Source organism: Vombatus ursinus, unplaced genomic scaffold (genome assembly GCF_900497805.2).
Source record: "Vombatus ursinus unplaced genomic scaffold, bare-nosed wombat genome assembly UNPS02014852.1, whole genome shotgun sequence".
Classification (NCBI taxonomy): domain Eukaryota; kingdom Metazoa; phylum Chordata; class Mammalia; order Diprotodontia; family Vombatidae; genus Vombatus; species Vombatus ursinus.
In genome coordinates, this window is record NW_020954630.1 from 11251216 (window position 1) to 11275023 (window position 23808).

The 23808-nt window shown below is 34.8% G+C and overlaps 1 protein-coding gene and 1 pseudogene across 2 annotated transcripts in view; both read left to right on the forward strand.

Annotated features, from left to right (window-relative positions):
• Positions 1-23808, forward strand: part of WDR60 (WD repeat domain 60) — a 78550-nt gene that overhangs the window by 6876 nt on the left and 47866 nt on the right. Inside the window, exons 2-10 of one of the 2 annotated variants that reach the window (XM_027841133.1) lie at positions 345-398; positions 2122-2572; positions 9798-9886; positions 12481-12786; positions 15459-15517; positions 17559-17616; positions 19945-20010; positions 22174-22251; positions 23020-23281. In XM_027841133.1, coding sequence (XP_027696934.1) covers positions 345-398; positions 2122-2572; positions 9798-9886; positions 12481-12786; positions 15459-15517; positions 17559-17616; positions 19945-20010; positions 22174-22251; positions 23020-23281 — 1423 coding nt within the window. Of the gene's footprint in view, positions 1-344; positions 399-2121; positions 2573-9797; positions 9887-12480; positions 12787-15458; positions 15518-17558; positions 17617-19944; positions 20011-22173; positions 22252-23019; positions 23282-23808 lie in introns of those variants that run through there. The other variant, XM_027841134.1, reaches the window with a different exon arrangement.
• LOC114027097 lies at positions 3237-3860 on the forward strand (annotated as a pseudogene).

The window sequence follows — 23808 nt, forward strand, 5'->3', positions numbered from 1 at the left end:
GAGCTGCTATAAATATTTTTGTACATATAGGTCCTTTTCTGTTTTTTTTGTTTTTTAGCCTCTTTTGGGATGTAGACCTAGTAGTGGTATTGCTGGGTCAAAGGATTTCACAGTTTTATAGCCATTTGTGCATAGTTTCAAATTATTCTTCAGAATAGCAAAGTTTTATTATTTTTTAAGGATTCTCTCTGATATATGCCCTACATATACTTCTTTGAATAAGACTCAACACTATTAATTTCTAAAAATATGAATGAGATGGAGGAAAATATGCAAACTGAAGCATTGTCAGAATGGTTCATTCTAAATTCCTTTATACAATTTTACTTTATTTTTCTTTTCAGAGAAGAACTAAAGATGACACTTGGAGAACTGAGGACCTCAAGAAATACCTTCGGGTAATGTTTCAAAGATTTAAATGAAGGTTCATTTAATTTCTGAATTATTTTTACTGATAACTTTATTTGGCCCATTAATATGTATTCCATTATGAGTGTACTATCTTTTTTTCTCTTTTTCTTTCTTTCTTTTTTTTTTTTTTTGGTGAGGCAGTTAGGGTTAAGTGACTTGCCCAGGGTCACACAGCTAGTAAGCATCAAATGTCTGAGACCGGATTTGAACTCAGGTCCTCCTGATTCCAAGCCAGAGCTCTATCGACTGCGCCACATCATTGCCCCGTGTACTATCTTTTTAAAAGGGGTTTTGATTAGGTGACACAGCACCTGCTTTTATGTCTTTATATTATTTTATGTTCAAATGAATTTCTCTCTTGGACGACTATCCGCAGTTATAGAAATAGGGTAAAAAACATGAGACTGAGAATGCATCTGCTGTAGGGGTCATGATGGTAGGAATTTTCAGATCCCATATTGTTGGGTGAGTTCTTGCTCTATATTCATAGCTAGTAATTCATATAGTACTTCATAAGAATTCAATAATTCATAGCGAGTAGCAAACCTCCTGAGATTTATTGTAGTGGTAAAGTATATCAGACACTTTCTGGTTTCTATTAGGTATTTTTGAGAGTAGGGTAGAGTTAGTGGAAGATGACATATCACATAGGGAAGTGGTGCAGTGGACAGAGCACTGGGCCTGGCATCAGGAAGGCCTGAGTTCAAATTTGACCTCAGACACTTATTAGCTGTTGACCGAGGGCAAGTCACTTAACCCTCTTTGCCTCAGTTTCCTCATCTGTAAAATGAACTGGAGAAGGAAATGGCAAACTACTCCATTATCTTTGCCAAGAAAACCCCAAATGGGCTCATGAAGAATTGGACAGGACTGAAATGACTGAACAGTAGCAGGGGAATAGAAATAGACTTCTTTCAGGGACTTCTCCTTCAGACTCTGTAACTAGAATTCCTGGAGCTACTAGTAGATTCCTATCAGTTGCTGAGTAACTTGGTTTATACAGGTCTTAGGGCAACATCATTTGTTTGTATTTCATGAAACAAAAAGGGGAGATGAATATCCAAAACCAGACCAGGGATCAGTTTTTTGTCATGGTGTCAACACCTGTTGCTGCCACCATTGACAGAGCCCCAAAAGCTGCAGTTAAGGAGTGGAAAATTTTAATACTAATAGCAAAAAGAGGGCCCAAGCTTTGGCCCAGAGGCAAGATAGGCAAGCAGAAATGGGTTTGGGGAGAGGAGTTTATAAGAGAATTAAGCAAGATAGGTCAGTTGTATTATACTAATATTAATGTTTATGGGGTAGGATTATTTAATACCCATGATATTATATGTGAAACAATGTGAATCAAAATATGGTTGAAGTCTGAAATGATTGATTTAGCCCTTCATCTTGCTGAGGTTAGACAGAAGTTGATTTGAATGCGTATATTCTTTTAATTTATTTTTAGTTTTCAGCATTCACTTTTATAAGATTTTGCGTTCCAGATTTTTTCCCCTCCCTCCCCTCTTCCTTCCCTAAGATGACATGCAGTCTGATATAGGCTGTACATGAATGCATATATTCTGACATGTTTATAGGTGGATGTAGTTATTCTCTTTTGAAGGAGAATAATGATTCTTACCCAATATTAAATATATTTTGACTTTTCAAGGGTAAAGACTGTTTTTCTAGTGTAAGACAGTATTATTTTTTCTGTCTTTATTCTAGGCATCACAGTCAGATACTCAGAAAGAAGAAAGAAAACATAGGGAAAAGAAACTACACAAAGATTCAGAAATGAATGACTTGTTTGAATACGAAGAGTATAAACACAAAGATCAAGAAAGAGAGATAATGAAAAGCAAAGAAAGGACAGGGGAAAGAGACAGTCATATAACTAAAGACACTGGGAAAAGTTATTACGGTGATAGAGACAGAGATAAACAAAAAGAAAAGAGAAAAGAAACAAAAGAACGAGAGAGAGAAAAAAATAAAGAGAAACATCGTGAACAGGATGCCGAGAAGGAAAAATATCACCGAAGGAAGGACAAAGATAAAGATAAAGAAAGAAAATTTAAGAAAGATGATTTCAAGCAAACTTTCATATCACATCACAACTTAAAGGGATTTGAAATGCAAGATAAAGATCTGGAAAAATTAGAAAAGAAGATTTTTTCAGGTAGGTTGACTTGTTTTATTGGGCACATCTTGGCTGTTTCTCTTCAATTTAGCAAAATTACTTAGAATTGGTCAACTGAAATTAGATGCAGTTTTTTAAAACTGCCCCTTAGTTTTCATACCATGATGGTATAACTCTCAGGCATTGCTATCATTAGCTACCAAAATGATCTCAGATGTATTTCTCTGGCAAAAAATGTTTTGCTTTTTGGAAAAATTTTTTTTACATAAATTTAAAAATGTTTTGTTTTAATTTCATTTTCATGAGCATTTAGGTTTTTATTGAAAGAATTTATAGGTGGATAACTAGAGGCTATACCAGATGAGTGCCCCAGAGCCAGGCATACAATGAACTGTTTACCTAAGTTGTGTGATGGGTCCCTGTGCCCATACCCCTGCTGGTCTTTGCGGTTGGGGATCCTGGCTAGGATTCTCTGGGGCCTCAAGTATAAGGTAATGGTGTGGGCATATGGCTGTTGCTCCCAGTGGTAGAACTGGAATGGCCAAACATTAATTACACACACACACACACACACACACACACACGTACACATACACACACATGTATTGTCATGGATGTGTGTGTATATATACATGTATATAAATATATATATATATATACACATACATATACATACACTTTTAAGAAATACAAAACAAAACATTCACCCTGATAAACAAGAAGTAGTAGGGTTGCTTCGGGAACTTCAGACAGAACAGTATGTACCTGCAGCTGATCAGCCACAGTTATATACTGGCATGTCCTGTCCCATCTGTTTACATCAGGTTTGTCTTCCTATTAAATAAACTGTGGATGTCTTTTTTGTAGTACCTGCATTATTCTATACTGCCATTATGGTTCATGATTTGGGTCCATTAGTTGTCCAAAGTGCAGACGAATGCTTACCTTATTCTTACAAGTATTTGGTGAAGATAATCAGACTCAGGATGTCTCAGAATAGCATCAAGATATTAATAATTGTAATCAAAGATTCTCAGGACAACCCAGATCTATTATGAAAGGAAGGATGGATCTGCCCACTTCACTGAGACATGCATTTAGGGAAATGTTTTCAGTTGGGGGCCTTTTTTGGATGCTCTGCATCAGGATATTACTTTGTTTGTTGGGAGTTTTTTTCTATCTGATATCAACTTTGGATTTTGTTCCTGAAGCCTTGTTTGGAATTCTTCGATTTCCAGATGATTTCTTTGTCATCTTTTTATTGCTTATATACATCTCTTTCATGTATTGAAAAGTGCTAACACAAAGGCTAAAACAAAGGATATAAATGGTTGTTGCTTGAGCTTATGTGGAAAACCATTCAAATGAATCATTACAAAACATTTGAATATCATTTTGCAGGTTTAAAAACATCTTAGGAAATTTTGCTAACAGAAAGTGAATCATTGTGTTGGAGGTTATAATACTGAAGCTAGGTTTATAACCATCTATAGTAATGTCTATTTGTTTAATTACTAGCTATAAAATAAGGGGGATTAAGTGAAAAGAAATATTTTTATATCTTTACCTATCTTTCAAAACTAAACCAACTGGCTATATAAAAAGTTATTATTAAATATAATTAAATATATTAAATGCCTTCCTATATGATGAAGTAGAAATATTATAATGGATAATTTTCTTTATAGTAAAATGTTACATAAAATTTTAAAAAATAAAAAAGAATTTATAGAAAATTCTAGACATCAATTTTTTCTATGAATGTTTCAAATAATTTTTGTTCTTTTGCAGAAAATTACATGTTCAAAATTTTTACTAGTTGTTGGCCTCTTAATGAAAAAAAAATTTTTTTAAGTTCATTGTTCCATTGAAAACTTAGATTCCTCAATACTACCTGTACTTTACTTTACAATGTATCCATGATCTTTTCTAATTGGGACTTTCTTCCACTGGTTCATGTTGTCTTAGCAGAAAAGTAACCACTTAATAAATTTTTGCTGATCAATAAGTTGATTATGCCTGTTCATAACTTCTTATCCTGTATAATTCTTGTCCATGTTGGGAAGTGTGTGGTACATTGGAAAAAGAACTAAATTTGGAGGCAGAGGATACAGACTTAACTCTTAGCTCTGACACATACAACCTTGAGTAACCTTTGGGGAAGTCACCAACCTACCAGTTTCTTCACCTGTGAGAATTAGCCGTCCTAAGATCTCACCACATTCCCTTGTAGCTCTAAATCTACAATTTTTGTTCCCTCTGTAAATATAAATAGAGGATCAACCGGACATGCTAAAGGCTTTTTTTCATGTTGATCATTTAACATTTTAAGGGAAATCAGTGTAGTACTGGGCTGTCTGTTTATTATCCCTTACTCTCAGTGCCATGTCATAGTAGCAGGTTTTTTTTCCTTTACTGATCATTGATTGCCAGTATATTGTCCTTTGTAGTACTCCTTTGGCATGTATTATGGTTGGTAATCTGTCACTGTTCTCCCAGGCTACCCATTGCTCTGGCTTCTAACTTTCTTTTCTCCCCAGTCTTGAATTTATAATCACCCTGTTCAGATATATAGTATCTTCCATGTTTGAATCCCTCCGCATCTTGTCCTATTAAATCTCATGCTCTAACATCACCATGTGCCTTCCCTTTTCTTACTCATTGACTTTTGCCTGATGATGGAGGAAGTCGTGCAACCACGCAGACTTAGTCTCCTACAGATTTGGATTCTCTAATCTCCCCTGGGCTCTCACTGCAAAGTAATCTCTTTTCTCTTTTCTCTTTACTATCACAGTGCCCTAGCAACTGTTTCAAACCTTTGCTTTACTCTCCAAATTTGCAGCACCACTCTTCACCTTAACATCTCAGCAGAAGACCTTGTTTCATACTTTTCTGAGAAAAATAGAAGCCATTTGCATTAAGCTTCCTTTTCTCCCCATTCTGTTTCTTAAAACACCTTATACTGTTCTCTATGCTCTCTTCCTTTGCTCTAGTCTCTGAGGAAGAGTACCTCTTTCCTTCCCTTATGCTTATGCCTTTGATCCTCTGTTTTCCCATCTTCTCTAGCAAATTGCTTCCACTATCATCTTCTCCTCACTATTTGTTATTTTTTCTTTGAATAATATTCTATTTTTCCCAGTTACATGTAAAAACAATTTTTAACATTTGTTTTTCAAAATTTTCAGTTCCAAATTATCTCCCTCCTTCCCACGTCTTCCCTCTTCCTACAGCAGTAAGCAATTTGATAGAGGTCACACATGTGTAATCATGCAAAACATATTTCCATATTAGTCATACTGTGAAAGAAAACAGACCTCCCTCCAAAAAACCCATGGAAAAAAATGCTTCAATCTCCATTCAGACTCCATCAGTTCTTTCTCTAGAGGTGAATAGCATTTTTCATCATGAGTCATTTGGAATTGTCTTGGATCGTTGTATTTCTGAGAATAGCTAAGTCGTTCACAGTTGATCATTGTACAGTATTGCTGTTACTGTGTACAATGTTCTCCTGGTTCTACTCACTTCGCTTTGCATCAGTTCATGTAAGTCTTTCCAGGTTTTTCTGAAATCATTCTGCTTTTCATTTCTTATAGCACAGTAGTATCCATACAATCATATACCACTCTCCCTGGTTTTTTTTTAGCTATTTTTTTTCTTGTTATCCACCATCTCTTTTCTGCTGCCTCCAAACATACCCAGAACTCCCCTATTCTTATTAAAAACCTTCCCTTGACCTTACCATTTCCTCAAGCTGTCATCCTATATCTTCTCTTTCCCTGCCAGACTTATAAAGCTGTGATCACTCATTGCCTCTGCTTCCTCTCCTGTCACTCACTTCTTAATCCTGTGTAGTTTGGCTTCTGAACATATCACTCCATTGAAAATGCTTTCTCAGGGTTACCAGTGATCTCTTTAAGTGCCACATCCAGTGGCTTCTCAGTCCTCATCTTGGTTGAAATCCCTGTTCTATTTTGGCATTAGTATTTTTCAGTTAAAAGGCATGTATAAGTTAATGAATTTTTTTTAGTTCTAAATAGTTTTCCAGAATAGTTGAATTAACTTATTGAATTAACTTACAGCTTCATCAGCAGTGTCTTAGTGTGCCTACCTTCCTACATCTTCCACAATTTACTTATTCATCATTTGTCATCTTTTCCAGTCTGATGTGGGTGTGAGGTAAAATGTCCAAGTTTGAATTTCTCTTGATTTGGAGTAGTTTTTCATATGATTGTCAGCAGTTTACTATCCTTAAAATTATTCATTTATCTTTTGGGAAGTGCATAATGATCTTACATATTTTTGTTAGTTTCTCAGCCAAGTCTCTAAGGAAGTAGCTAAGTGTTTAATATCAGGTTTTTATACTGGAAATTTTTGGTGCTGTTGACAACTTTCCTTCTTTTCCTAGATCCATTTATTTTCTTTGTGCAAAGTTTTTAAACTTTATGTAGTAGAAATTGTTTATTTGCTTTTTATGATCTCCTCTATCCTTTGTCATACCTGTGAAAGGTATCTCCTTCCATTCTCTGATCTTTAAATGTGACATTTTTTATGTTTAAGTCATATTAATATAGATGGCTTTTGTTTTGTGTATGATATATAATGTAAGATATTTTTCTAAACCTAATTTCTGCCCAATTCCTTTCTAGTTTTCTTGGCTATTTTTGCATTAGTGGTTTGTGTTTTGGGGTCATTGAACAACAGGCTACAATTTTCTATTGTTTCTGGTCTTGCTTTCTTGGTCTGTTCTGTTGATCAAATTTTGTATCCTTTAAGTAGTACCTAATGGTTTTGATGATTACTACACAGTAATGTGGTTCAAGATGCCTTCATTTCTCCATTTTCTCCTATTTTCCCTTGAGATTCTTGACTTTTCGTTCCTTCAGATAAATTTTATTGTATTTGTTGAAAGCCTTGCACATTTTCCTAAATGCAAATTCTACCTGTTTTCTTCTTTCTAATCAATTTTGACCCCAACTCATTATCCATTTGCCTTGCCTACCTTATATGGTTTAATTACTTCAATGGACTAATTTATCTAAATGCATGTCGTAGTTGGTATAATTGGTATTATTCATTCATTTGTTTTTCTATGTATGGATTGCAAGACCTATCTTTTCTGTCTCTTTTAAGTAATCAGGAGTCTCACTGAAAAGGATTTGAGAGGATGGGGCTGGATGCGGTCTGCCCAATATAATTCCCAAACAAGCATACCTTGAGGACATCACCATCTATAGCAGGGGTTTTTAACCTGGAGTCTATAAACTTGGATGGGAAAAAAATTACATATGTATTTTCACTAACTTTTGCTTTCATTCATAATTTTATACATTTATGTGTTTAAAATATTATTCAGAGAAATGGTCAGTAGGCTTCACCAGATTACCAAGGAGGCCACGACACTGAAAAGATTAAGAACCTCTGATTTGTAGGGAAATCCCTCTTCTATTTGGACTCTGCTCAAGACATGGGACCTCAGATTTATAGCTAGAAAGAGACTTCCAACTCCTTATTTTATGCATAGCTGAGTTCCAGAGATGTGCCTTAGGAAGATAATTTTGGCATGTATGTGAAGAGGGGAGAGACTGGAGGCAGGGAGACTTAAAATAAGGAACTTATTCAATAGTCCAAGCAGATACTGAGGAGGGTTTGGATGTGAGAGATGTTGGAAAGATGGATTTGAATTGACCATTGGCTAAATGTGGGGTGGGAATGGGGCTTTGAGGGAGAGACAAGAGTCATTTTCCATTACAGTCGTGAATATCTTTGCCAAGCTATGTCTCCCTGTTTTATGTCTTGCTTGTTGGTAGTAATTAGATGATTATTGAGTAAACTTGTCTCTTTGATTACGTCTATAAAGGAGTCTTGCATTATCTTAACAGGTTCAATGGATACATATTCTTGGAAAGGGGCCTTTAAGCCTGCGTTTTTTTCTTATGACTCAGTTGTTCCTTTGTAATCAACATACAATAGGTCTTGTAGGATCTTGTATTTTCTATACCTCTTGGTAATTTGTGTGATCATGAATGTGTGTTCTGGTATAGAAAATTGTCCATGAAAGCCTGACTCTTCTGTTGCATATTTTCCATGAAGATTACTCTTGATACATAATGTGGGTAGGTAATCATCTTTTCTTGCAGGGGGTGGGGTGGGTAATGATATCATACATAATTTTTCCATTTGTTTGGCATCATCTTCTCTTAGATATAGCCTGAAATCGATCCTTTAGTGCTTTCAAAATTGTGTCTGTTCTAGCTCGTATTTCTTTTTTGTGTACTTGTTCTAAGCCTGGCTTCTCTTCCTAACTTTATCTTCTTAAGTGTAATTTTAAATTACTAATATAACACATTGGCTATTCAGGTTCTAGAGCCCAAACTTCGATCTAGAATGAGAAAAGATTTCTGTAAAAACACTGGCCAGCCTGTTTGGTTCTTTGTTTATGTCCTGGATTAGTTTAACTTCCCCTGTAAATAAATGAAAATTATATTATGCTGATGGAAAGTATGTTGCTTAAGAAACTGTCAGCTTCATTTTAAAAAGTAGTATTTTTTTAGTTCGTGATACTGTTTATTACTGCTTTTAGAGGGGTTGGTAGTCTAATATACAAGTCATATTTTATTAAATAAGAAGAAAATAGTATAAGATGTAAAAATCTGTGCCCATTGTTTTAATTGTCAATCCAGGCTCCTGATCTTCATTATTCATTTACAGACTCAATGTCAATTTAATATAATGTTTTAATTTGAAAGGGAAGAAACATCTATCTGGGAAATAAGAAATGTCAATTAAATAGAAAAAATACCATGTTGCTTTTTTTCCTTGTGTAATATACTCTGCAATGGTTGAACTTTTTAGTCTTAAATTAAACAGTAACTTTTTATATATAATTTACTCTTAATTCATAAGCACTCTAAGGTAAGATATAACATATAACATATAATAAATATTAAGCCCTTAGAATAAGGAATAATTTTTTCCCTCAAAATAAAATAATTTTGTTTTTCTCCTTCCTTTCTCCCTCCCCTTCCTCCCTTTCTCCTTCCTTCCTTCCAAAAGTATAAGCATAGCTCTTGACCCCAGTATTAGGCAGTGTTAGAACCTACATGCATTCACAATTCTTTCCTTATTCAGTGAACCATAGCCACCAAGGAGCCATGTTTTAACATATATACAATAGTGAAAAACTGCAAAAGCCTAATAGAACCATGTTTTTTGTGTTAGAATTTCTATGTTTAGAGTGTAAATAAGAAAATTTTTATTTTTATAGGAATTAGAGGAAAAGATAAAGACAGAGAACAGAAAGATGATTCTGAAAGAAAAGATGAAGACAGAGAAAGAAAGTACCGAGAAAAGAAGGTAAACAAAGTAGGAACTAAATTCTACATTGGTTCCAAATGGGGGGAACTTTAATAATTATGACTAAAAAGGATTCTTCTTTGAGCTTTTCAAAACATAAGATGTAAATAGGTCAGGACAAGGCCATGAGGATCTTGTATTTTCATGAATGTGTGTTCTGGTATAGAAAATTGTCCATGAAAGCCTGCCTCTTCTTGTTGCATATTTTCCATGAAGATTACTCTTGATACATATGTGGGTAGGTAATCATCTTTCCTTGCAGGGGGAATGAACTCTTAATTATCTATGCATTAGTACAATTAGTACCTGGAACATAATGAGTAATAAATATGTAGAGGATTTTCTCCTTTGCCCTAGTGACATTTGGGTGATAGCTTCACAGTGATCAGAAAAATGTCGCAAAAAAGGACATTATCAGGAGAGACAGTGTGAATGAGAAATTCAGGCATTTTGCTTGACCTTGTTTGATGATTTTTATGCGGTCTTTTTACATTTCCTCTTACATCAATGAAATTGCTAGAAAGGAAGTATAATCTTGATGACTGGCAGACCCATTAAAAGAAGAGAGTTAGGGAACTGTCTGAGCTAAGTGTCAGACACTCAGCAGCAAGTATCATTTTTAGGCCTGTCAGAGACTAATGGAAATCTTTAACTGAAAAGTTTGAAGAAATATTGGAGAAGCTACCTGTTGTAACACTTTGGTCTTTAGCCTTCAGCTACCTGATTAATCTATTAGGTCAAGTCAGTGGAAGGTTGATTATAATATAGTATCATATAGATGTTTGTTGAATGAATCAATGAGAGCACACAGGTAATTGCTATGCTTCTGAAGGGTGGTGAATAATAGCTGTGGGGAAAGGAAATGGCTGGGGAAACCCTAGACAAGAGAATCTTTTGAATTCTGTTATTTCCATTTTTCAGATAAATGGAGATCAAATGATTTGCTCGAGGTCATTCAGCTAGTGTGGCACAGTTGGGACAAGGTGACTCCCTGGTCCTGTTCTTTTGATGATGTCACACCCTCTTCCTGAGTTTGAGGTATCAGGGTGACAGAGCTAACTGTTCCTTTGGGTAAAGAGAATGAATTAGGAAAATTGTCAAAAATGAGATAGACCATAGATTGTGGGAATACCTCCTTTCAGTGAGATGGAGAGATTTTTAGTAGAACACTAAAAACTATTTGTTAGGACAAGTAGTCTTAGTCTTTACAAGAAAATAAATATACTGGTTTGTCTTTTTCCTTTTTATTTATATTTTTTCCTGAGTAACAAAGGCAACTAGGGACAGATGTACCTGTGGTCAAACCTATGTAACGATAGTAGATCACATAGTAACTAAGATAGCTGTGACAAAATGTGATGAGAAAAAAATATTGAAGAATTTAAAGTGAACATCCCAGAGAAAGCATAGGTCCATTTTAAATAACATTCTTGGAAGCTGAGGTCAAACATTCACTCTAAATCAGAAGTACCACAGAGACCTCAGCCCAAAACCCTGCTTGGCAAGATGACAAACAAGAGGCTATTTTAGGAAGGAAATACTTCTAATTTTGGAAAATTGAATAATAGCTCAAGAAAAAGAAATAAAGAAACCTATAAGGAAACCTAACTAGAAGGCAATTAGGTAGAACATAAAAAACCTTCCCTGATCATTGCTAGTCAGAAGTAACCTGCTTTCCTTTTCTGTGAAACTTCGCATACTGCTTTCAACCTCTCATGGACTTAGGATGAGGTATGATGGTAAGTCAGGGTTTGCTTTGCTTTCCTTCTTTCTATTCCTCCTCTCCCTTCACTCTCCGTTTGCTGGTAATAAACGCAACTGACAAATATGAAGACATTTATCATTAATAAATTCAGTGTATAATAGTTCTGGGACCAGTGGAATGACCATGGTAGAAAATTTGCCTTGTCTTCTGTACTGTACTATGTTAAGGTGAGAAGCAATAAGTTGCTCCCAAGTCTGTAGACCTGATGAAGAAAGAAGGTTTTCATGACCACCTAGCTAAAGTTCAGTTTAGTTGTTTTTCAGTCATATCTGACTCTTTGTGACCCTATTTGGGGTTTTCTTGGCATCTACGGGAGTGGTTTGCCATTTCCTTCTCCAGCTCATTTTGCAGATGAGGAAACAGAGGCAGACAGGGTGAAGTGACTTGCCCAGGGTCATTCAGCTAGTAAGTGCCTCAGGCCAGATGAGTCTTCCTGACTCCAGGGACAGCCACTATGCCACCTCGCTGCCCATTAGCTAAGGTTAGTCATTCATATATAAAAGATGGGGGCAGCTAGGTGGTGCAGTGGATAGAGCACCGGCCTTGGATTCAGGAGGACCTGAGTTCAAATCTGGCCTCAGACACAAAACACTTATTAGTTGTGTGACCCTGGGCAAGTCACTTAACCCCATTGCCTAGCCAAAAAAAACAAAAAACAAAACATATATAAAGGATATATGTAAATCAGAGATTTACAGTTGTAATTGTAGACATATAAATATATCCATTTTTCTTCTCATAACAGGTAAACTCTGTCTTCTGTGTAGTTAAGGACTTCATGTTTTTTACAATCAGAAATTATCCAACTTAACATTTTTAAATATTGCAGTATGGTGAAAATAAAGAGTTTACTCTCAGATATTATCTGCATAAAGAAGATGGAGAAAAAAAGCACAAGAGGCAAAAAGAACAAGAACAAGAGAAGAAACACAAAGAAAAAAACAGCACTAGGGAAAGGAGAGAAAAAGTGTCCAAAGAAAAAAGCAATACGGCCTGTGACAAGGATGGGGAAGAAAGACATAGAGAGAAACGACATAAAGATGGAGTTCCTTTTGAGGATGAGAGACTGAAAAATATCGCAGACAAGAAAGAAAAAACATCTAAAGAAGAGCATAGAAAGAAAAAGGAATCCAAGGTAAAATTTTCTCTTACTTAAAATTGAATTTTATCATTTAGTCCTCCAGCTTGTGTATACTAGTGGATACCAATGTATGAGTGGCCAAGTCACATTTGATTCCAGTGAAGCGAATGTGGAGATTTATAGCTACGGATATTGGAGATGAACATGACTGAAATTAGGATTGTTTGATTAATATTGAAAGATGATAAAATCTTCATGTACTGACAAATAAAGCCATTGCCTGTCATTTGTTTGTTGAATGCATTAATGAAAAATGCTTTGAAGTGCTCAAAAATTCTCTGGAAATAATGTTGAAAAAGCAAGAAGTTGTGGCTTTATTAACACTTTATATAAAATTGCTCTTGACTGTAAAGGATCTAATTATGTTACACGTATATGTTGATTTAAATGCTCTGGTTGCTTAATACAATTCTAGACTCATTATTGAATTTCAAAGAAATCAGATCAATAATAATTTATCTATTCATTGCCTGGCTCTCTAATGAATTAGAAACCTAGGCTCTTTTATTTTGTTTACTTGCTTACAATAATCTAGATTTATGAATTGCTTCTCTTTACATGAATTCAAGACATTTTCACATTTATTATTTTGAAGGAAAGAGTAGCTCTTAACCCCATTTTATAAATTTCTAGGACAGAAAAGTAAAGTAAGTGTTTGGGCTTACAGAGCAAGACTGGTGAAGCCCAAGTTCTTACTAGCACTTAGTCACCTGCTTTCCCTATTATCATGCTAATTTTAGAAGCCGAGTTATTAAACTAAGCTTTATGAATTAAAATCATAGCATATAGATGGATAGAAAATCATGTTAAGAATGTCATCTTGAAAATATCTCACTTGAAACTGTTGTCTACATTAGCTCTGCTCCTATTTCTTTCCTTCCTTTCACTGAAAAACGTCACGATTGACTGCCCTTTATCTTTTGTCTCGGATAGAGTTTGTCTTTGGGGATCTGCTTCCCTTTTAGTATCTTCCTCCTGTTCCCAGCACTACCCCCTCTCCCCCTGCTTCTCAGGTGCCCAGTGCCTTCAGGCTGCCCTCTAGGGATCCAGAACTACCCTCCTCCTCTCCCTCTAATGCTTCCAGCTCTGTTTTCCTCTGCTGTGTACCTCACTACCCACTCTTTCCTGAATGCCTTGGAATCTGGCTTTCTTTCCCACGACTCTTATCTTTACTGTTTTCTGAAAGGTACTGACGCAAGCCAAGAACCTTTCTCTGCCTTGATTCCCTTAGGCCTGACTGCTTCATTTGACCTTCTTGACCACCTGTTCCACTTGAATTGTCCCTCCCCCCCCCCCCCCCCTTCTATAAGAACCTACTCTACAGGTTCTACTTCTAGGTACTTGTTTCTTTCCCTTCCTGATTTCCCTTCCTTCTCCTGTTACCTTACATGGATTATGTGGTCAGAAGTCTTTTTCTCAACTCTTTATTGTTTCCATATACTTCCTCTCTTGGAGAACTTATCTCTTCAAATGATTTCAGGTATAGTGATTTAAGCTGATGATCCTAGGTACCCTGAGATTGAAATCTTGGAGTCACTTAGACTCATTCCCTTCTTTTATTTCCCATATCCAGTCATCCTGTCCTGTCATTTTTACTTTGAAGTGTCTTTTTTCAGTTAGTACCTTCTTTTCTATTCTACCCTAATCTAGACCCTTATTACCTCAAATATGGAATGTTATAACTGCCTCATAGCTAGTGTTTCTGACTCCTATCCATCCTTTCAATTTATTCTCTCCACCACTACCAAACCAGTCTTCCCTAAAGAAGATTTTTCATCCTTCACTCTTCTCCTCAAAAACCTGTTATTATATGAAGCCCAAACTTATCAACTTGACTCCCAAATCTGGCCCCACTATATCTATCCAACCTTATCTCCCACTTGGCCTCAATGCATATTCCTTGTTTTCATCTGGGATGCCTGCTAACTTGTCTCTTTATAGGACATGTTCAGAGTAGCTTAGTAGATGAAAGGGGGCTTTTGGAGTTGGGACAATTGACTTAAACAGAGTTTAAGTCTCTTGATGTACAAATATTGGCTGTGTGACCCAGACTAAGTGAGTTTCCCAGTGTAATTATTTCCTCAGAATAGAAAAAGGAAAGTGTCTGCCAAATTTCTCTATGTAAAGGGCATTAATATATCAATAATAGAAATTTTTGGATCATCCTGAAAAGTTAAAAGTGAAATATATAAAATCATGTAATTATAAGCAATTTTTCAATAAGGATATTTGTCAAACCTTTTAATACCTAGTAATTTGTTATATTTTTTAAAAAATTTTTTAATGTGTAAAATATATATTTAATATATAAAAATATTATACATTCTTGGATCTGAAAAAATAATAATTGTTAGCATTCCTTTATTCATCTGTCAGGCATGGTACACTACTTTATTTCAGAGGTTACTGGATCATAAAATAGATTATTTTAGGACCAGTTGGAACTTCAGTTCACATATTTTTTATAGCAGTATTGTGTTTTTTTTTTAAATATTGATTTTTATTGATAACTTTTATTTTTACATAACTCCATTTCCCAGTATATCTCTCTCCCCTTGCCCTCTAGGTACTGTTTTAAAATTTGAATTCGTATCTGTTTTATGGTTGATGTTTTCCTAATGATAATTAAGAAACATAATAAAATTCATTATTACTTTGTTTCACAGACTAGTGAACACAGAAATGGAGGAGCAAATTTCAAAAGAGAAAATATATCTGGCAGCCAGTAAGGAAGATGTATAATTTGATTCCAGATATGTATCTCATAGTTCTTTTAGAGTTTGCTTACAAACTCTATGTGTTGGCTCTAATTTTAATTAGAGTAAATTATAGGTGAATGAATGAATGAATGAAAAAGCATTTGTTAAACACTTGGACTATGTGCCAAGAACTGTGCCAAGTGCTGGGGATGTAAATACAAAAGGGAGACAGTTCAGTCACTTCCCTGAAGGGGACTCATTGTGTGTAATAATTGTCTTCCTGAAAAGTGGTGTGTGATTATTGTAATTAAAATCTTATTTTAAATGCAGTGGGAGAGTTTGGTATCTAGAGGAAACCTTTAGGGAGTAATTGAAAATAGAAAATACTACCTTTGTTTTATATTTTATGTAGGTCTATTATTTGGGGTTTGTCCGTGATGAGGTACCCCCTGCATACTTTTTGGAAGTATAACCAACTTGGGAATATTAGTAATGTGCTAGAGGAGCAGCTAGGTTGCGCAGTGGATAGAACTCTGGCCTTGGAGTTGGGAGGACCTGAATTCAAATCAGGCCTCAGACACTTGACACTTACTAGCTGTGTGACCTTGGGCAAGTCACTTGACCCCAATTGCCTAACCCCCCCCCCCCAAAAAAAATATGTGCTGGAAAAGGTGATTGATTTACTATCTAGTGTACTCCAATAACCTGAAAAAGTTACAGCACTTGTAAATGAGGTATTTATTTCCTTTTTCACAAGCATGAGATAATTAATTATGCTCCCTGTAGATAGGAGTATAAAAATGTGGTCATTATAAAAAGTTTTTTCATTTGAATGTGTGAATAAAGACATTTGACTTTCCCTTTAAAATTTGGCCAGAATGCATTTAGGTCCTTTATTTGTTTTGTTAATATAGGTTCTAGGCATATTTGCAAATTTAAAGTTTATCTTTGTTGTCTTGATACCTCCTCTTTTTTTTTTTTAACTTTATATTCCAATTCCCAGGGCCCATTCTCTCTTGCTCCTGACTAGAAGCAAGCTAGGGCTTTTGTACTCCTTTCTTACATCCCCTTCCCATTTACTCCACCAAAGGGCACTAGCGTTTTTCCTCCCAAAATCAAAAGATGACCTTAAGATGGTTTGCTATTTGTTGAGATCTTATTGATAAAATTAATTTATAGTAACTTGTGAATGAATTATGGGCTTGACTGTTTTGTGGAATTCTTATAATTAAAAAAATAATTCTTAAAAGTAAATGAATCTAAATATTGGTGGAGTGAGCAGAATTTTTAAATCAAAGGCACTTGCTAGTATCAGTATCCTCCTTCCCTTTGTGAAGAAGAATTGAGGTTAGCAACTTGGCCCTCTCACTTCTGAAAATTTTCTGACTCTTGCTTTAGAGCAGGATTTCTTGACTTATGGTCCATAGGCTGCCACCAGTTTATCTGTGAACTTAGATGAAAAAATAATTTCATCTTTATTTTCACTTACTTCTAGCTGAAATTTAGTATTTCCTTCAATTATGAATTAAAAAAGAAACATTATTCTAAGGAGGAATCCATAGGTTTCATCAGTCTGCCAAAGGGGTCCATCACAAAAAAGGTTAAGAACTCTTGCTTAAGATCATTAAAAGATATAAGAAAGATTTTGCTCAGAATTGTGTGCTTTTTATAAAGCCCTAATTTTTTAAAAAATTTTTAAACACAAACATTAAATGTCAAAATGTTGATAGCCTTTATTTTTTTTGCCAGCTAAGTAATTAGCCATTTAGAAATACACAACTGAAGAAATAGGGTTAATTTTAAAGGGGAACTCATATTGATTTGTAGAGATATGTCTCACTTTACATCTAAATTGGGATGGAATATGTCATAAGAGAGTTCAGGGATTTGATAAAAAGTCTCCCAAAGGTAGAGGACAGACTCAACCATAAATACTTAAAATGACAGGTTTATACTTTTTTAAGTTTGGAGAAACCTTATTAATATTTTGCCTATAAAGATAGTTATCCTTTCTGTCATGTGAAAAACACTATATATGTCTGATATTTTGTAATGTTTGGTTTCTAGGCATATACAGAATTCAGGAAAGAATGGTGGAAAAGACAACAAAGACACAAGAAGAAAGGTAAAGCAATTTGCTTTGGGAATTACTAGGTCACATACATTTTATAAATAAAATGAGGAGTGTATAAACTAAATATTTGTAGCCTAACAGAGTGTCATGATTGAATAAGAAATAGGGCACATTAATTCACATGCACATAATTAAAGCAATTTATCTTTTACTATGTGGTCATAGTATGATGAAAAGAGTGAGAAATTAATACTTTAAATTTAGAGGGAATACTCTACTCTGCAAAAATTTTCATCTTTAATTTAGACAATTTAACCCCCAGTTTCAGGTGTTTCTGTTATGCTGTAATGTTTCTTTTAACATGGCCATTTTTAGCTTGTTTGACACCCTAGAAGATTTAAATTTAGTATGTGGACAGATCATTCTTAGGCAAAATCTTAATCATTTAAAAGATAGTGTTAATAACATTATTGTTTATTGATTTAAAAAACCTTTCCTCTTATTGACGCATAGACAGTACATTTGAAAGAAGACAGAATGGTAGGTGCTTAATAAATGTTTACTGACCAGTTGTTTGGTCATTATAAGTCTTCTCTAGTATATTCTACTTTACTTGAAAAATTATCACCTTTAACTTAGACAATTGGATCTCTAGTTTCAGGTATTTATATTCTGCTGAGTCGTGTTTTTTATAATATGGCCAGTTTCAGTTTGTCTTACCCTAGATGATTTTAATTGGTATGTGGATGGACCATTCCTAGGCAAAATCTTAAAATTTATTTTTGATGCCTTCTTTTTTTTAAAACTCTTTTCCCTCCTTTTGGCTCCCATACTATCATCTAGCTGTCTCATTAATGTCCCTAACTCTGTCTTTCCTGTATACTTGCCTTCCTTTGAGTGCCCCATTATCCAAAATTACTTCTCTTTCCTGTCCTATTTATTTCATTAAACCTCTTATGTTACTACTTATTGGGGGAAGTTTTAGTCAATATGATTCTTTGATTAAAGTAATTCAAGTAAATTGTGAATGATAGGTAGTTTTAACTTGCCCAAGGAAATATTTGCACCTCTAATTGGTAGAAAATGTTTTTTATAGACTCACTAGTGTTTATAGGTGTTTATTTTCCTTCTTGTTTAGTTCCTTTTTTATCAAATCTTAGTCACTTGTCTCTATTCCCCAATTTTTCATTGACTTAATATTTCAGTTTCTAGGATTCAAGTTATATGGATTTTTTTTCTGTAATGTAATTTTAATGTAACGGGATTTGATTGTAAATGAAATAATCAGTCTAAAACTTTTAAGGGGAGGAGAATATAATGTATTTTTCCATAACAAGAACATTAAGAGATCTTTAAATGTGAGCTAGTGAAAATTATTTTTTTCTCTTGCTTTTTCAAATAGAATCATGATATTTATGACTTGCCTAAGTCACAAAATATTCAGTGGGTTAGTGAGTCAATCTCTGTAAAGCATTACTAATGTTTCAGAGGAGCTAAAAAACTATGTGCATACTCACTCTCAAGAAGGAAGAAAAGTCCACGCATGCCTTTGCCTTTAAAGATGTTTTATTGTTTTAAAAATATAGATCACTGTCACATGTCAGTACCATCTCTTCCTCCACCCTCAAGTTGTCACCTCACCATAGAACTCCTTTTTTTCAATTTTTCAATTAATTTATTTAGTTTTAGTTTTCAACATTCATTTCTATAAACTTTTGAGTTTTAAATTTTCTCCACCTCCCTCCCCTTCTGCCTCCCCAAGATGGCATGCAGTATCCATAGAACTTCTTAAGGCAAAAAAGTGCATTTAAGCAAAATGAGCAAACATATTGTCTGTCTGATAACATAGAGATAGGATGGGAGAGAATACCACTTCCTGGGAATTGCTCATCCATTAAGTCTTTCAGGATATCAGATTAACAAGACCAGAAGGCAAAATTTATGGTGCTTTTGTGACCTGAAAATTTATAGGTATGATTAATGCGTACCCTGTAAATACCTGAGTCTTTCATATTCACTACATGTGCAGGACTGTAGTTAGTGTTTCTTGAATATCAGTACAACTAAGACTTTACTGTGACCTCTCCGTGTCAAAATGTATCAGCATGATTTCTGAAAATGAAGGCAGAGCTTATTTGTAGGACATTTCACCGTTCACCCCAAAAAATTCTTTTCATCCTCTACAATCATGGGTATTATTATTCAGTTTCAAACAGTATTGAATAGTTTTAGATAGTGGCTTTCCTAGAGACTTTCTTGTAGAAAAAGGTGATATCTACTAGTTATATTTGTAATTGAGAGCCTGTATGATAGGTAACATTAAAGCTTACTTTTTAGACTTTTTCCTTTATTTGCAATTTTTGTTTATGTGTCTTTTAGCAAACTGGTGAAGAAGGAATGTCAATATGGAAATCCGCCCGAAGGCAATCAAGTGAGGAAACTGATGTAAGGAAGAAAATGCACCTTTTACATAATGATGATAATAATGACAATAATAGTTTCTATAGTTCTTTAATGTTTACCTGTGCTTTCCATGCAGAGTCTTCCTTGACTCTTATAGCATTCCTGGGAGAGAGGTATTACTGGTATCATATACTCTAACAGATGAGAAAACTGAGACTCAGAAAGGTTAACTTATTTTTATATACCTCGTTATTGTTGTTCTTCCTTCGTTCTTGAAGATCAATGATATCACAAGGGTTATGTCTTAACCGGCAAATCAAGTAGATTTAAGTGAGGCAGAGCTGCGCAATGTCTTCAGCCTCATTCCTCCAGAGTCATTGAAGTCTAGTGGCAGGACAAAAGTCAAGTCAACTGGTGATGGCCCACGATGCAGTGAATGACCTTGGTGTCTTCAATGTCTGACCAAGCTCTTAGCACTCCATAGTGCCTATTTCAGCCATCTTCTTGGCCTTTGGAAAAAAATTGTTCTCATCCTACCTACCATTTCACTAGGGGACATCTTCACATGCTTGGAATAGACATTTCCTAACTCACCGACAGGTTTGAGGCCTGTCAGTTACCCTCAGTGCACTCCAGCTTGTGATATTCTTCCAAAAATGTGGAACCCAGAACTTAACACATTATGCCTATGTGAGATCTGGAGTAAGTTTTTTCTGGCTTTCAGGTCCTAGGCTCTGTCAAATAAGGTTGGTTCCATATAAAATCATTCTTGAGGCCCAACACGGATCAGCCAAACCAAAGATAAAATAGTCTACATCTCCTTCCTTTTCCTTTGGTTTGGCTTTAGGGGCTGTTTCTCTCTATAAGGAATACCTGGTGGCTTTCCCTTCAGTTTTTAGAATCAGTAGGATGATCCTTATCCTACTGATTTCTCTTATCATTAGTGATTTGGAGTATTCTTTCATGCAGTTGTGAACATTTTGCATTTTTCCTTTTGAGAATCTTTAGCATGGCATCTGACACGTGCTAGTCCTTTCTGAATACCCCATGTACTTCAGGGCTGCTCATCCACCTTTGGTGTTCACCTGTGACCCACCTCTCACCTGTGGCTCCAAGAAGCTTGTGCAGCAACTTCACTTGAACTCAGTGAAATTGTCTTGGCAGATGAGCTATGTCAGGTTGAGAGTAATCTACAGGCCTCATGCCCGTCGGTGAGTTAGAGGATATGTACGGCAAATGTGTGAAGATAACCCCTGGCAGAATGGGTAGTTGGGAACAGTTTGTTCCAACGGCCAGGAAGGTGGAAGAAGCACGTGCTGTGGAGTGCTTAGTGCTCAGTCAGGCATTGAAGATGGGGAAGGTCATCCATTGCATACTGGGCCATCGCTAGTCATCTTGACTTTTGTCTTGCCACTGGACTTTGATGACTGTGGAAGAAAGACAGCTTTGTGCAACTCTTCCTCACTTAAATCCAATTCATACGCAAGTCAAGACATCACTTATGATCTCATTGATCCTCTTCAAAAATGAAGGACAAACAACAATTTGATTTTACTCGTTTGTTCTTGATCTTAGTGAGAAAAAGTCTATATATGAAATTCTTATTTCAGCAAACTTGAGAAAAAAGGAACATAAAAGAATGTTATATTTATTCCTAACAGCCAGCTACATTAAGAGCAGGACAAGAATAAACTCTTTGACCCATAAAACCTCTTAATTCATATTCCAGTAACTCAGAATCTGTAAAAATTCAGTCAAGGTTGGGGGCTGAAATTTATCTCAGTTCATCAATCTTTTTTTCCTTCAGAGTACCAATTAATAGTATAAAATGGGGTATTTTCTTGTGAGGAGAGTATGCATGAGCAACATAGGGAGAACCTGCCAGGAATTTGGAAGCCACCAAAAAGCCACAGAGGAACATTAACATTAGTTATGGTGCTAGGAAAAAATATGATGTAAAGTAAAAGCACATTTTAAAAATGTTATACTTTTCTTGTTTATATTGATAGAACAGTAGTATTAATTCATAGATATTTTGAGTATTTTTCCTCTTACCTGGATTTTGATTTATAAAATTATTGAAAAAATATTCTCTAGTCAAAGTGAATAAATACTAAAGTTAATTTAACCCATTCAGTAGGTTCAAGTGAGGTCAACAGCTTTACCCACTTTGGTTTATTCTGTGTTTTGTTTTTACCTTTTTAGGATGTTGAAAAGGAAGACATTGATTTAGAAAATGATGGTGCTGATGACTACACTGCCAATTATGAAGATGATTTTGAAGTACTCATAAAAACTAGACTTTTTTCTTAGCCTGAATTTTTTATTCTTAGCAGTAAATTTATTATAGCAATTTCCTACTTGCATTACATTTCTTATTATTACCATTAGTATTCTATATTTGAACCATTTGGATACATTTTTGAGTGTGAATACCCTACCATATTTTAAACTAAACCTAATAATGTAAAATAATCTAAAGATTATAAAATTTGTATTATTTTCAGTTATACTCTGTCGAAAAATATTTATGTGCATTTGCATGTTCTCTTCATGATACCTAAGAATCTGGCAACATTGGGTAGTTAATTTCTATGACACCAGGATACTTTCAATATGTGTATGATATAATGTTCCTAGCATAATTCAAAATATAACAAAATATAGAGAGTTTATGAAAATATAGTGCTAAACTGAAGTATATATTTTCTGTTTTTATAGATTGTTTTTGGTCCAAAATTTAGATTTCTAAATCATTTAAAAACTACAGTCTTCATGTGGGGAAATCCTATTAAAAGCAAATCCACAATAGTTAGGTCTTTTTTTCGTGTTAAAATACCCACAAATATTTAAAACAGTGTAACTTTTGAGGAGTTTCCAGCAAATCTCATTATTTAATTTCAAAGTTAGTAACATAATGAAGTTGTTCCTTAGTGATTCTGTCATTTGAATTGAAATATTCCTGAATTTTAAAAATAATCTCTGAAATTGCTTGAACTTTAATTAGGGTTAACATTAAAACAATCAGTAAAATCCTTATTTTTTTTGAAGGACTATGAAGATGATTTTGATAATGGTGATGGTGATGGTGATGGCAATGATGATGATGATGATGATGATGATAATGATGATGACAATGGTGGTGCTGAAGAACAGATAAAGAAAAGGGATGAAGAAATTCCTCTAGCCAGGAAGATGGAGATTCAAGAAATCCAAAGAGCCATTAATGCAGAAAATGAAAGAATTGGTATATTACCTTCAAAGAGAATTCAAAAGCAGTTTCAAACAGATCTTGAAAAAGAACCAAGAACAGGTACACAAGTAAATGCAAATGATTTTTTTTTATTATTTTAAACTATTTGGGTAACAATACATATACTCAATTCACGTCTCAAAATCAATTTCTTATTGGTGAAAGTGATTTTTATGGATTCATGATGATTCACTGTCTAGCATAATTGAACATTTACTAGGTTCTCTGTAAATTGATTATTAGAAATGAAGCTGAGTTCAGGTTAATAAAGAGCACTTGGGAGTCAGAAGCCAAGAATTACAGGGCAATTATGTTAGATCATATTTCATCCTTTTTTGTATGAGAAACTAGTGTAGTGCTTCCTTACAGTTGATATCAAATTTTTATTGTTGCTAGTTTGATATGACTGGGCCCTTACTTTGAATTGCCTCTTACTCAGTCTCCTTATTGACTCTTATTGAGGCAGCCAGGAACTTAAATGACTATAATGGCACACAGGATTCAGAAATGTTCTGGGGGAGCCGGGGAGCAAGGTTATCTAACATAGCTAGGAATGGCCTGATTTATGGAGTTAGACATATTTCAAC